Source organism: Malus sylvestris, chromosome 9 (genome assembly GCF_916048215.2).
Source record: "Malus sylvestris chromosome 9, drMalSylv7.2, whole genome shotgun sequence".
NCBI classification, from domain to species: Eukaryota; Viridiplantae; Streptophyta; class Magnoliopsida; order Rosales; family Rosaceae; genus Malus; species Malus sylvestris.
In genome coordinates this window covers 26,910,092-26,925,563 of record NC_062268.1, presented here as the reverse complement: position 1 = coordinate 26,925,563, position 15,472 = coordinate 26,910,092, and the positions used below count along the sequence as shown (strand labels likewise).

Genomic DNA, 15,472 nt, shown 5'->3' with positions numbered 1-15,472 from the left:
TCCTATTTGGTTGCCTAAATTTAGTTTGCTTAAAACATCTATATTTTACAGTCAGTCTTATTGAAGATTATATTCGAAGTTCTTGCGCTTCTTGGTTTACCTCTAATGTCATTTTAAACAGTTTAAGAAAAAGCAATAAAAAAGAAGGAAATTTTTGAAGGTTAAGTACATCAAGTGTGCACTGTTTTCTTAATGTCAAATCTGATTTTCCATGTGTTTTCATCTCTTGACAAAGGAACTGCAAGAACTCCACTCAACTCTGGAAGAAGCAAAAGCTGATATAGTTGGCCTTTGGGCTTGAAGTTCCTAATCGACAAGGTGAGTGGCTATTTATTTGGTTGAGATTGCTTTCCTTCACTTTATCTCATTAGTGGGATAGTTTGGTTTACACTTTTTTTATTTTTGTTTACAAATTTGCATCTTTCATTTGTTTTAATTATGTTATCATTGAGATGATGCTGGACTTCTTGTTGATCGATCGAGTCTTTTTACCTTTCTTTTAATAATTATTAATGAAATTTTGTTTCTTGTAAGTTGTGTTATTGACACTGGTATTCCTATAGTAATGGCATACAAGCAGTGTTCTAGTGCTTATACTAAATGAAGTTCCATGTCTCTTTTCTTGCTGGTTCCAGGACTTACTTTCAAAGTGTTTATTGAAGTCTATGTATGTTTCTTTTCTTGCTGGATGCTTCCGCTCAGTACGGTTTGGTCTTGAAGAAGCTCATGGGTGAGCTAGTAATTCATCCTTCTCAAGTCCACTTTTTCACTGGTCAGCGGGCATTGCTATAGTAACCATCCAGCATGTTTGGCCTCCAAAGTATCTTATAGTTTATAATTGCAGAAAAGGACAAGCTTTGCAATTTAATTGGTTATGGCACAGAATGTTGGGCGGTGAAACATCAACACGTACACAAAATGGGTGTAGCGGAGATGCGGATGCTTCGTTGGATGTGTGGGCACATGAGAAAGGATAAGATTAGGAATGAGGATATCCGGGGTAAAGTAGGAGTAGCCGAAATTGAAGGAAAGATGAGAGAAAATCGGTTACGGTGGTTTGGACATGTGCAAAGAAGGCATACTGACGCTCCGATTAGAAGATGCGACTATGGGACAGAGGTTCAGGGCCGAAGGGGTAGAGGAAGACCTAGGAAAACTTTGGAAGAGACTCTAAGAAAAGACTTAGAGTACTTGGATCTAACGAAGGACATGACACAGGATCGAGCACAATGGCGTTCTAAGATTCATATAGCCGATCCCACTCAGTGACTTGGATTTTCCAAGTCTCCAACCGAGAAGTTTTCCTCACTCGGAAAATTAAGGGAACACTACCCCAACCTACATGCTCCACTCAGAAAGCTTCAACATACAAGCTTTAACAAAAGAAAATTCAAAGAACTTAGCGAAGAAGGCTTTGGTGTATCTAACACAATACGTTGAAATGAAGGAAAGCTTATTTATTGATATCCCCGATAAGCTACAAATATGTACATATACATGAGTCAAAATAAACACACAAGAGGGAGCCTTCACAAAGGTTGCTTAGGAGAAGTCTCAGCAGTCGGTAGAGCCCCAGAAAGAGAAGGCACCGGAGGGGGATCATTTGGAGCCTCAGTACTGGACAGAACCCTAGAAGGAGGAGGCATCAGAGGTTGATCATTTGGAGCTTCATTACGCGGTACAGCCCCAGAAGACGAAGGCAATAAATGCCTTTGGAACAAACCCACAAATCTCTGATGATCAAGTAAAACCTGACCATCAGTTTCCTTCATCTGGTCAAGCTTCCTCTTCATGTTTGTAGCATAGTCATGTGCGAGCCGGTGCAACTGTTTATTCTCATGCTTGAGCCCCCTAATCTCCTGTTTGAGACTCATCACTTCAGCCGCCAATGATTCAACTTGGCGGGTTCGAGCAAATAGGCGTTGGGCCATATTAGACACAGAACCTGCACACTGAACACTGAGAGCCAGCGAATCCTTAACAGTTAACTCATCAGACCGTTTGGAAAGTAGTCTGTTATCTTTGGGAGTGAGAAGGTTCCTGGCCACCACCGCAGCGGTCATATCATTCTTCATCACGGAATCCCCAACAGTAAGAGGACCAGTAGGGGAGACGAAGGATGGGCGCCATATGTTGTCTGGAGAAGGCGGGGCTGCCTCTTCAACAAGGTTCAAGTCAAAACGACGGTCGGAGGGGCCAGACATTTTCAAAGGTGTTGAAGAGAGAAGAGGTCGGACAAATCAAGATCTTAGAAGTGCAAGAATGAAGCTTCTACTGGTGGAGATTCAAGTGTGCTTTGGAACTTAATGCCAGCCCCTATAAAAATCTGCACTCGACGGAGCTTCAGAAATCGAAGAGGCGCCTGCTCAGAAATCGAAGAGGCGTTTGCTTTCTCAAAAGCTGGGCTGCTTAGAGATCACGAGGGTTGATCTCAGAAATCGAAGAGGCGTTTGCTTTCTCAAAAGTTGGGCTGCTCAAAGACCTCGAAGGCTGATCTCAGAAATCGAAGAGGCGCCCGCTTTCTCAAAAGCTGGGCTCCCCAGAGACCACGAGGGCCGATCTCAGAAATCGAAGAGGCACCTACTTTTCCAGCCTTGTCAGCACCTGTCACACGCACACTCAGCTTTGCGGAAATTATGGGCATTCTGTCGAAGACTTCTGGGGAAGTAGAAAACACATGAATCTTACTGTTCAATCACCCACTTCCCACACGCAACAATAGCTCATGGGTACCACAGAAAACTTTGCCAAAGTTCTCTGCCAAAGTTGAGCACGTGAAGCTTGCAGCTCCCACTACATCGCTCTGACCAAGAAGGGTAAAAGAATAGCAAAGAAACAGCACTAACAAAGTTTAGACCCATAAATTTTGAAGGTCTAGCTACCATATTATTACCCACAAGGGTAAAGGAACAGTACCACTGCTGGATAATTGGAAAGTCCCTGTGTGTCAACCTCTGTGCTTCGTGGCAAGGTAGACTAGCAAACATGCCCAACCTTTACTCACATTCGAGAAAACACTCCCAATAAGATTGCTTGCCCCAAAATCGAAGAGGCACCGTCCTCCGAATCTCGAGAGCCAGACTCCCAACATGACTACTTTCTTAAAAATCGAAGAGAGGGTAAAGGAACAGTACCATTGCTGGATAATTGGAAAGTCCCTGTTTGTCAACCTCTGTGCTTCGTGGCAAGGTAGACTAGCAAACATGCCCAACCTTTACTCACATTCGAGAAAACACTCCCAACAAGATTGCTTGCTCCAAAATCGAAGAGGCACCGCCCTCCGAATCTCGAGAGCCAGACTCTCAACATGATTACTTTCTCAAAAATCGAAGAGACACTGCTCCCCGAATCTTCGAGAGCTAGACCCCCAACATGATTGCTTTCTCAAAAATCGATGAGGCATCGTTCTCCGAATCAATCGAAGAGGCGCTCGCTTTCTCAAAAGCTGGGCTGCTCAGAGACCACGAGGGCCGATCTCAGAAATCGAAGAGGCACCTACTTTTCTAGCCTTGTCAGCACCTGTCACACGCACACTCAGCTTTGCAGAAATTATGGGCATTCTGTCGAAGACTTCTGGTGAAGTAGAAAGCACATGAATCTTACTGTTCAATCACCCACTTCCCACACACAACAATAGTTCATGGGTACCACAGATAACTTTGCCAAAGTTCTCTGCCAAAGTTGAGCACGTGAAGTTTGCAGCTCCCACTACATCGCTCTGACCAAGAAAGGTAAAAGAATAGCAAAGAAACAGCACTAACAAAGTTTAGACACATAAATTTTGAAGGTCTAGCTACCATATTATTACCCGCAAGGGTAAAGGAACCGTACCACTGTTGGATAATTGGAAAGTCCCTGTTTGTCAACCTCTGTGCTTCGTGGCAAGGTAGACTAGCAAACATGCCCAACCTTTACTCACATTCGAGAAAACACTCCCAACAAGATTGCTTGCTCCAAAATCGAAGAGGCACCGTCCTCCGAATCTCGAGAGCCAGACTCCCAACATGACTACTTTCTCAAAATCGAAGAGAGGGTAAAGGAACAGTACCATTGCTGGATAATTGGAAAGTCCCTGTGTGTCAACCTTTGTGCTTCGTGGCAAGGTAGACTAGCAAACATGCCCAACCTTTACTCACATTCGAGACAACACTCCCAACAAGATTGCTTGCTCCAAAATCGAAGAGGCACCGCCCTCCGAATCTCGAGAGCCAGACTCCCAACATGATTACTTTCTCAAAAATCGAAGAGACACTGCTCTCCGAATCTCGAGAGCCAGACCCCCAGCATGATTGCTTTCTCAAAAATCGAAGAGGCATCGTTCTCCGAATCTCGAGAGCCAGATACCACAGACCACTTTTTCAAAGTGCTCTGACAGAGTTAAAACATGTGAAACTGGCAGCTCCCACTACCGTGCTATGACCAAGCAGGGTAAAGGAATAGCAGTACTACTTGTTAGGGAGACTCCTATATATGTCGACCTCCATCCCCAACGGACAGGCAGACCTGCAAAAATGCTCAACCCTTCATCATATCTGAGAGGGCACTCCCAACGAAGCCTTTCGAAATATTCAGCTTTCTTTCCCCCCGATAATACCTCTGCAAACAAGCTATACTAGAGCAAGAATATCTCATATCATCAGGGTTAAAAGCAAGAGTATCTCATATCATGCTTTTTCCCTGTCTTTTCCTTTGGCCTTGTTTTTACCTGCAAGACAAGGAGAAAGAGAGCAATCAGTCAGCACTTGGAATCAAGCTTCCAGCCAGGAACTGACTGCCTGGAACCCCTTACCTGATTACTTACCTGGCATTGCTCTCGAGTACTCATCTTCAACATCTTATGTTTCCAGGGAAGATTCCGCATCTGCTTGAGGAACAGATAGGGCAAGTGCGAAGGATACAAGGAAGCATGTGGAGACAAGCGTAACAGCACACGTGCCGATACATCCATTACTCTGTCAAAAGCAAAAGTATCCCATATCAGCAGGGTGGAACGTACTCTAGATTTGATGGACTTGTTTTGACCCTCAAATTCTTCAGTCGGCCTTATACTCTGGAGGAAACCAGAAAACCCTCCAACTCAGTTCAAGAATAAGCCTGTGGAAAGTTACTTCTTCAAAAGCAAAAGTATCTCATATCATCTCTTCTCATTTTTCTTCTTTTTATCCTTCATGCTGCTGCAAGATGGGGAGAAGGTGAACAATCAGTCGGAGCTCTGATTGCTTACCTTGTCTGTCACCTCTTTCAGCAGACCCCCTAGCTCGGCGACTTGGGGGACTCCTACTACATGGTTTGTATCGCGCTTGACCAAGCCTGAAACTACAAGTAAGCTTCAAGTGAAATTGATACATTACCTTGTGCATCTCCACCAGTTAAAGATATCACCCCTGGATGGAGGAAGAGTACTTCCAGAGAAGATGCCACATCTACCTATGAGACAGATAAGGCAAGTCAAGACGACACCACACTCCGATACTTAGAAGTTTCGTGATTACGAGATCATTCTCCCACAATATTTCCTAATGTCATTTGTACTAAATCATTCACTTGTACTCACTAAAGGAGAGCTTGAACCTATGTACTTGTGTAAACCCTTCACAATTAATGAGAACTCTTCTATTCCGTGGACGTAGCCAATCTGGGTGAACCACGTACATCTTGTGTTTGCTTTCCTATCTCTATCCATTTATATACTTATCCACACTAATGACTGGAGCAATCTAGCGAAGATCACAAAAAGCGACCGTTTTCGCTACCTAGGATCTATCTTGCAAGAGAACGGAGAATTAGATGGAGATCTCAACCATAGAATACGAGCTGGATGGATGAAGTGTAAGAATGCATCCGGCGTGTTGTGTGACCGTCGTAGGCGACTGAAGCTCAAGGGAAAATTTTATAGGACGGCAATAAGGCCAGCGATGTTGTATGGCACAGAATGTTGGGCGGTGAAGCATCAACACGTACACAAAATGGGTGTAGCGGAGATGAGGATGCTTCGTGGGATGTGTGGGCACACGAGAAAGGATAAGATTGGGAATGAGGATATCCGAGGTAAAGTAGGAGTAGCCGAAATTGTAGGAAAGATGAGAGAAAATCGGTTCCGGTGATTTGGACATGTGCAAAGAAGGCCGAATGACGCTCCGGTTCGAAGATGTGACTACGGGACAGAGGTTCAGGGCCGAAGGGGTAGAGGAAGACCTAGGAAAACTTTGGAAGAGACTCTAAGAAAAGACTTAGAGTACTTGGATCTAACGGAGGACATGACACAAAACCGAGCGCAATGGCGTTCTAGGATTCATATAGCCGACCCCACTTAGTGGGAAAAGGCTTTGTTGTTGTTGTTGTTGTATGTGTAAGGAGCCTTTATTTTGAATCCTGATGAAACATTTTCTATTGACTTTACCAAGGTATTACTTATCAATTTCCAAATTTCCTCCTTTTGCCCCCAAGGTGACGCATCAAGGCTATCTATAACTACTCCTTTGTTTTGGTAAAAGGTTGAAGGTGCAGTTGAGACCCTGAGTCGGGCGATACTCACCATACAAGCAAAAGGTGACAAAGAGGCTGTAAATGTACTGCTTCAGAAACACGGCATACTGACAGACCCATTAAAAGTTGTTTTGCAAAAATTAGAGAAAATTCAGGTACAAAAATCTATTTCGATAAAATTGATCAAATATGAAGAGTTCAGGCACTTGTATGCATATTATTAAGCTGATATTTGCAATTTGCGTGCATTGGACAGAAATGTCTGTAAGACATATTCCCAGTTTTCATTGATCAAGTTGACATTTCGCATTTATTAAGCTACATTTTCGCTTTGATAAAAATTCAGGGATTTGCATTATGTAGTTTGTTTTTGGCTCCCTACTTTTCTTTTTACTATTAGGAAAATCCCGTATAATGGAAAATCTAAATTGAAATCTGTAATCCAAAAAGATGCCCTAAGATTCTGTGCATCATATGGCAACGCTTCGTGTAGTCACTAACATGTTCGTATTTGCATAGGTCCCCGTGGATATAGTTCCCACATTTCCGGTAGTTGATAAAATATTGGAGCAAAGACAATAAATTGGTGAGTCTCATTACCATCTTTCAAGGATGCTAGTAAATGATAACATAATTCCTGAGCTAATGACAGATTGCAATTTTTCATGTCTTGATACCATCTTATATAATCCTCTACCTATTGAATATTTCGAGTATTAATCGCCTAATTTTTGTACTGTGAGCTTGCAGATCATGAGACAGACATGGCTTCGATGACTTTTTATGCCACTTGCAGTAATCTGGTTTAGCGGTGTCTATGCCTTTTGTTTTTCCGTCGTAAATTGCAAATGAATACCTTGTAGTTGTAGATATAGAACTACGATATACATACGTACATATATATATATATATATATATATGTATCTATATATGCGGGAGATTTTACGAACACCTGAAGATTATCTCAGGCGCCCCATCTTAATCTATTCGTGTAGATGAATAGTTAAAAATGCAGGCTAAATTTCAAGTTTTTAGCCCTTTGCATTTGGAGATTGTCCAAGCTAGTTTGTAGCCAATAAAAGCAGTTTCAAGCTTCTTGTAGTCAATACAAGCAGGCACTACCTCGTTGTAGCAAATAAAGGCAGTCTCAGGCTCGAAGTAGTAGTCAACGTAGACAATTACAAGCTCGTATGCCATTTGCAAAATTAGTTATTTTGTGTTTGAGAGACAGTGGGTAGTGGTGCGTATGAATTGGAGAGGTTGGAGGTTTACTTGTAGTCACGTGAGAAGTAAATTGTGATCATGAATCTCACTAAGATAGAGCTTGAGAAAGCTGACTCACAACCCAAGTCTGGATTTGAGATGATGAATCTTGGGAAAACTCGTCCATATCTCGGCATGTGGTACGAGGATTTGTTAACCTGATGTGGTTGTAACAAGGCACCCACATCATACTGGTCATACTCTTGACATGTGCATTTACTGCCACTTGTTCAACTTGCATTAACTCACATTTTTTCCTTAAACTACAAGTTTGTCCCACTAGGTTTACTGTTGAGATATGCCCTGAACTCCATATTGAGAAGAAACCTTTTAGGATAATTCCAGAATGATTAGTTATGACTAATACAACAAACATGCAACACTACTAATTAAGACTATCCTATTTAATCTATGTAGGTCCAAATAGTGGATCCCATGGACAATAGATTAATGAAAAAAGCAATCTAAAGAGACAATTGGGACCTTTTTTTCTTTAACCCTATGTTCTAAAAGGTTTCTAGACATAGGATTGTCATAGACATTGATAGTCCGGAGAGACCGGTACATATTAAGTCTACTTTATAGGAAGAATGTCTAGTCTCAAACCATTTGTATATGGATACTGAGGCAAGTGTGTAGGTGCTCATTAATAAAATAAGATCACTGAACATAATCAAACGAGAGTACTTGCATAGAATTCTACATACATGTCGAGCAACTTTACAAGTTGGAATGATGCAAGTATTCCTTTGACCTGAGACATCATACTTGTCTTGGGGGTACGTTACTGATCAATTAACAATGAAACATCACCACATCGCAACTTGGATGTGTTCTATGCATTGTTAGGATTACTTACTTATTCTCAAAGACATTTGAATATTCAACATGGAATAGGTAATCCTCAGTATGAGAGGAAGAATACTCTTAAGATATGATTCAGGAACTTTCGGCCAAAGTATCGAGCGTTATAAAGGAAGAGATTTCTATATGTCTCAATGGAATCATATAAATTAGGATGATCACATTAGGGGGTTTGACATAAATGTAACCATACCCTAATTATGTGATTGAGAGTATTCACGTAGAGAATGATGATGGAATGGCACATGGGTTGACATAAAAGTAACCATACATAATAGGTTCTCCAACCAATTCTACATTATCTTGGGTAGCCATGACACATCACTAGATATCACTCATGGCTTGCGGGTTTCTTTGATAATTAATTATGTAGTTGTCAATGTACAGAAGAATTAAGAGTAAGTTTTAATTCACTAAGTGATTGTATAAATACTAATCAATTGTACTAACAACAATCACCTCACTGCCTCCATTGTCTTGCTAATTAAAACCTAAAACGGTTGTACATTGATACACTTGTGTAATGAGATGACTAAAGGATGATAAAATTAATTAATTAGACTAATTAAGTGATATAATTAATCAAAGGGTCTAAATTAACCATAGAAGCGATATCTTCGTTGTTGAACTTAAAAGTAGTTCAAGTTCTTTTAGCCTATTGATTCATTACCACAACAAAAGAGAAAAAAAACCTACTTTCTCTTTACACACAAACAGCCGGGCAACTAAGGGAGAGGACTACTCTCTTGGGTTATTTCCATCATCCATCTCACTAGACTTTCTCAAGGTGGAGCCTAAGAAGATATCCATTTCTTTCAAGGTGGAGGAAGCTAGGAAGAGATACTCCAAGGAGCAAAGAAGTTGGTGGAACTCTTGGATGGGATTAAAGTCTAGATCCAAAGGTATGAGATCCAAATCCTTCTCTTTGCTTTAATACAACTATTTGTCACACCAAACTAAATCTATGCTTCTTTAAGGGGATTTGCATGACTATAACTCATCAAACATGAGAAATTTTAAGATCCAACACCTTGACCATGTGTTCCGTAGGGTCAAGGCCAAAAACATCACACCAATCCTACCCTCCCTAATTTTGAGGGCCACACTTACCCCACTCTGGTCCCACGCTCTCTTATTATACCTGGTCCCTCCGCAATTTCAAATCACCCTCCCTACAACTTAAACGAATTAGTATAAATCATCCAAGTGTTAGTATTGAAAAAGATTATAATTTTTTTGTTAAAATGACATTGTTGTTATGCGATGACATGGAAATCTATTCGTGCTTAAATTTTTCATGATGAGCATCGAAGTTGGCACATTGCCAAGCCATGTTTCTTTGTGTAGTAAAGGCCCGTTTTAAGCATGACTGAGCGAAAAATAGAATGCGCCCGCCCCTTACTTGAACCCTAATTCGAATCTTCCTTGACCTAGTTTACAATATTACCTTGTCAAAATGAAGTAAAACAGACAAAAAAACAATTCAATTTTATTTCTGCACGTAGTTCAATAATGGAAGACAAGCAATCTCTCTGGTCCCTTGTTGTATTAGTAATAACTGATATGGTAGAGTATGTTTTCCTAGACAACTTTCAAATCTTTGAGCCATGCCGTATGGAGCGGACAGGGATCCGGCCTTCCTTCGGCAATTGCCTTTTCGGTTAGAGAATAAAACCAACCATTTCTCCATTTGAACTGCAAGCAAAACGCAATCACCACAGTGAAAAACAAATTAAACACATTCGAGTCACATGCGTATATGTTATACATATATATATATGCTTGCAAAACTCATCTATATGGCTTGCATGCATCTCTCACCTCTTTAACTGCAGTAGGAAAGTGTGCAACCGCGCGTGAGTATGCACATAATCTGTCCTCCATGGCTTCTTCAAATACCAACCCCTTCTCTGCAGCAGCTGCAGAGGCAAGCTCTGCAATGAGACTAGACACCTGAAAGCATAAATATCGGTCAAGTTTTTATCCGTTCCTTTTCTTAACACATAACCAATGTGATGAGCCAACCCCTTCCTCCCTAACTCTGAAAATTTAGTATGGACTCTATACTGCGCTAACCTAAAAGTGGTTTCGTGTCACGATACTTCTTTGTCAATGAAATGAGAGATGTCCATTCTTATGCAAGAATTTGACACTTACAGTTCAACCTAATAATCTGGTTACAGCCTTGGCCATGATAATTATTATGCGTTTGGCTTGATGTAAGCCAAGCAAATCCAGACAGCACCACACCCCCAATAGAATTTACTTTTAGTAAACCTTTCAGTATTCTGTAACAAACCCATGTTAATGGAACAAAACCTCGGTGTTATTTTTACTAGAAAGTCATGCTTCCCAGAAATAAAGAAATAAATAAAAACTAGGAAGTCATGCATAATGATGAAGGAAAAATACATACAAAAGAAAGTAACCTTAGAATTGCTATTGTTGCAAATCAACGATATGAAACCAGTTTATAACGAAGTAAAACACAAGGAATTGTTGCTCCATCATTAAGTTCAGACAACTTATGAGATTCCAATCATATGATAATATTTAGTCCCTCTTTTCATCGTCCATTGATTGTAGTTCAGTTCGCTAGCTATTATGCCATACATAGTAGAATTACAATAGCCAAAAGGTAACAAATACTAGGTAAAGTAAATTTGTACATGGCATTTCCAAATCTGCAACCTAATCATGAAGTAGCAATTGTTTTGGACAAAGATCCTATTTCACCATCAATATGCCAAAGGCAGAATTACATTTATTTTCTAGTCTTTTCAACTTTAAAAGAAAAGATAAAAGTAAAAAAGATTACCTCAGAGCGGTATACTTTCTCTACACCACCTACAGTTGTTCCTGGATGACGAGCTCCGACAAGCATGAATGCTGAAATCCAGATCAACTTCTCTAACATCTGCTTCTGAAATGCTTCCTTGTTGAGAACCTGCTTTATATTTTCATTCATCAGTAAAAGACTAACGCAACAGAAAAGCCAATTCCAAATTAGTGTAAAATGCTACGGAGATATTATTCTTTTACCTTGCAAGTGAGGCCTCCAGCATGTAATCTATCAGCTACTGCCAATGCCCACTTCCCATATGACGCAGTCAGTCCTTCAGGATTGGTATCAGTCTTTCCATCAACAGGAGGTTCTCCAAGCTTGGAGACAGCAAAATATGCTAGGACTTGGTCAGCATCACCAAGAACTTTACTTTCAAACCATGGTTCCAGCATTCCATTCTGGAAAAAAACCAAATCTGCTGGATTGTCAAGTCCATTGGGTCAAGCAAACCAAGAAGCAAAAATCCAAAATAAATTGGGTCAAGCAAACCAAGAAGCAAAAATCCAAAATAAATTTTGCAAATTAGGTGAAGTAAAAAATCCAGTTAAAGCCATTCACAGAAGAATGCAATCTGACATCTCCCCCTTTCTCCACCAATTTTGGCAAGCAACAAAACTTGAAAACAAGGAGAGGGGGAGCATGTTATATAGGTTTGATTGACATGTAATTTAACTGAAAGTGAATGTTTAGAAAATTGCATTACAAATAATGAAGTTTCATATCAGCCTGAATTATAAACTGCCAAGCTAACAGTGGTACTATAGCTGCACAAGGGAGTGCTGCAAACAAATGGTAGCAATATTTGGTCACAAACTCCTAACTTTTTCACATATCTTATAATCAGTAGTGAGTAAATTCAACAAATCTTCAAAAACACATGAACAATTTCATGAAATAGAAGTCACAGGCCGAATTAGTGGTTTATGGCATTGGACAAGCTTTGGTCAATGAAAACTCCAACTTCATATTTACAAGAGACATAGCAGTCGAACCAAGAATTCAGTCATCTAATTTTCTAATTTGGATCCAATAATTAACAGTATGAAGGTCCACTTTTGAGATTCATCACTCAGCATTTTGAGTTTGTACTAAGAAACTCCATTAAGCACTCTTACATGAACATGAACCGATAGTTCAAGAGTATTGGGTTTGAATGTAATCACAAGTGAAAAGCCCCATCCAATCAAATTCCCAACTTACTTCCACTTCCAGTAACCAAACAATTCATATACATATAATACAGCAACAGCAACAAAGCTTTATCCCACTAAGTGAGGTCGGCTATATGAATCCTAGAACGTCATTGCGCTCAATTTTGTGCCACGTCTTCCGTAATTCATATATGTATAATATTAACAAAAAAATTGATTGATAACACCTGAATTTCATATAAAAAACCATCAACAAATCAATTGAAACTGCTCAGACAATAACTGGAAAAAGAGTGAAGAGAAAGTAGTACCGTTCCATCTAGGCCTTGGAGTGGCTTCAAGAACAGCTTCAAGATCATCATTCCTAGTGCAAACCAAAATTGGACCTTGGAAATCAAGAGGCACGGGCTCTCCTCTTTTCACCAGCAAGTCACAGCCATTCCCCATCCCCTCCAAGGCCCTTCCGACCCTTCCACCGCCCACTATCACTGCAGGTACCACCTTGGTTTTGGCGGCGGAGGCCGCAGCCATGGCTGTGGAGGCCTTGGCTCTGATTCTTAAGCTGAGTGTTGAAGTCAGTGAAGTGGGTTTTCTAGTGAGGTGGCAAAGAGTGGAGCTAGAGAGTGCGACGGCGCTGCTGGCCATGGTTACACAGAAGAGTAGTAGTCAGGGAGGACATGATGGTGGTTTGGATTTTTGAAGTGGGTTTGGTGTGGGAGTAAGGAAGTGAAAGAGATGAGCCACTCGTTTTCGGCGATTGCCAATCCTTCTATCCAAACGAAAATTACTAGAGCTCGTTTTACAACAGCCGTTGAATTGTATCTTCTTAGCCCAATCTCATCTGTTAGTTTAGTTTATTTATTTAACAGAGTTTATATATCTAATTAAGTCATTCTCCCCAATCAAATAAGATAAGATTTCATCTTTCAGTAAGTGTTAGATCAAGCCACTTCGTATTACGGTCTAGTGGTATTCATGTTTACTCGTAAGTAAAATGTCTTAGATTCTTGGGAACTTTAACGAAAAGCACCCGGTACTGTTCACTTTAACGAAAAACCACATTTTTACACTAAAAAGTCAATCATGGTACTATTCACTTTACCCTTTATTTTGTCCTTATCATTAAAACTCAAAGTTTTCAAGCCCTTTTCATTAGTTTTCCTTAGATTCAATTCATTATTGTTAGCTCATCACGAGGCTAAGCACCCTCCCCTTTAGTAGGTTAGTTAATATTGTTTGTTAAAAAAAATATCGTTAGATCAAATTTTCTCATCTCAATCTAATATGTTGGATCATTATCTCTTTATATTATGTTAGCTCATTCTCATCCATTGATTTATTTATCTAACTGAGTTTATTTATCTAATTAAGTCATTCTTCCCAATCAAATAAGATAAGATTTCATCTTCTAATAACTGTTAGATCAAGTCTTCTCATCTCAATCGAATACATCGGATCATTATCTATTTGTCACTCATTCTCAGTAAATTATAATTCATCAACCATTTAACAATCACACTTATTTCATAATAATAAGCTTCTAATCACTATATTCTAAAAAAAACTCCCAACCACCAAATAATAACTCCTCATGCGAAGATGATAAAGTTGTTTTTGCAATGGCATGGGTTATGTGTCACCACTTCTAAAGACGTTGCCACCTCATCACGTCGAAGAAGAGTAAATCGAGATCAGGAAGAGAGCCGTGTTCATTCACCACGCTTCTTTTATGCCAGCTTCTACATGAGACATGAGCTGTTTGACAAGATCACGGAAGGAGTCATCACTTCTTATGATTATTTCACTCAAAAACCTAATGCAATCGGGAAACTTGGATTCTCACAATATGCAGAGATAACAGCAGTCAGCAACTTTCGAGTATGCTTGCATACGAAACCCTCACTGCTTCCATTGACTAGTATATAAAGGTTTCAGAGAGAACATCTTGAGAGTCTTGTCTTGCAGGAGATTCTGTCATCCAATAAATGCCGTCTTCGGACCAAAATATCTTTGTAAACCCACTAAGAATGAATTACAGTGACTTTTGAGATAATCTAAGGAACGAGGGTTTCTTGGCATATGCTTTGGAGTCTTGATTGCAGGCAATGGGATTGGAACAAATGTCCAAGGGCATACCATGGTGCTTAAACCGGCTACAAAGGGTGTCCCATCATTTTTCCTGAAGTTGTTGTATCATATGATACATGGAAGAGAATGATCTCTATTTATAAAAGAGAGTTTCTAGTTTCATTTTTACATTGACACGTGTCGTGTTGTGATTGGCTTCTGATGTTGACACGTGTTGTGCTATGATTGGCTTCTGATGTCGACACGTGTCGCGCTGTGATTGGCCTCCTGGTTGGAGGGAAACTCTTCTGGGTCCTTGACAGTATAACGTTGACTGGTGCTCAGTAGTTTCGGGATTGGTCAAGTATGGTACAAACAATGCTCCCCTAAGTTCCCTAGTGAGGGAAGCTCTTCAGTTGGGGACTTGTAAGATACAAGCCATTGAATAATCACGAAACTTCTAAGTACCGAAGTGTGGTATCATTTTCACTTGCCTTATCTGTCTCATATGTAGATGTGGCATCTTCTCTGGAAGTACTTTTCCTCCATCGAGGGGTGGTATCTTTAACCGATGAAGATGCACAAGGTCATATATCAATTTCACTTAAAGCTTACTTGTAGTTTCGGGCTTAGTCAAGTGCGATACAAACCCTATAGTAGGAGTTCCCCAAGTCGCCGAGCTAGGAGATTTGCCGAATGAAGTAACAGACAAAGTAAGCAATCAGACTTCCAAGCAAGCAACCTGGATCGGAGGTTCGACTTCGGCTTCCGGTTGATTGTTCTCCTTCTCCTTGTG

General features: G+C 40.3%; 1 protein-coding gene and 1 pseudogene across 2 annotated transcripts; one reads left to right on the top strand and one right to left on the bottom strand.

Moving 5' to 3' along the window:
• LOC126633919 (nudix hydrolase 3-like) overlaps positions 1 to 7,551 on the top strand; it is a 41,542-nt pseudogene extending 33,991 nt beyond the window's left edge.
• Positions 7,552 to 10,082: 2,531 nt separating this feature from the next.
• LOC126583075 (uncharacterized) lies at positions 10,083 to 13,391 on the bottom strand. 2 transcript variants are annotated; one of them, XM_050247375.1, is made up of 5 exons: positions 12,921 to 13,391; positions 11,656 to 11,873; positions 11,432 to 11,560; positions 10,435 to 10,566; positions 10,083 to 10,308 (listed from the first exon to the last, which is right to left on the bottom strand). In XM_050247375.1, the coding sequence occupies exons 1-5, from the start codon at positions 13,252 to 13,254 to the stop codon at positions 10,195 to 10,197; spliced, it is 927 nt and encodes a 308-aa protein (XP_050103332.1). In that variant the 5' UTR covers positions 13,255 to 13,391; the 3' UTR covers positions 10,083 to 10,194. The 2 variants fall into 2 exon arrangements, with proteins under 2 accessions (XP_050103332.1, XP_050103333.1); XM_050247376.1 differs by having other exon boundaries at positions 11,656 to 11,856; positions 12,921 to 13,116.
• Between the last annotated feature and the right edge of the window lie 2,081 nt (positions 13,392 to 15,472).

Coding starts and splice junctions, on each gene's coding strand:
- LOC126583075 (XM_050247375.1), bottom strand. CDS start 13,254: ATGGCCAGCAGCGCCGTCGCACTCTCTAGCTCCACTCTTTGCCACCTC. Junction 11,874..12,920: donor TCCAAGGCCTAGATGGAACG/GTACTACTTTCT, acceptor ACAATCCAGCAG/ATTTGGTTTTTTTCCAGAAT. Junction 10,567..11,431: donor AGAAAGTATACCGCTCTGAG/GTAATCTTTTTT, acceptor TTATGCTTTCAG/GTGTCTAGTCTCATTGCAGA.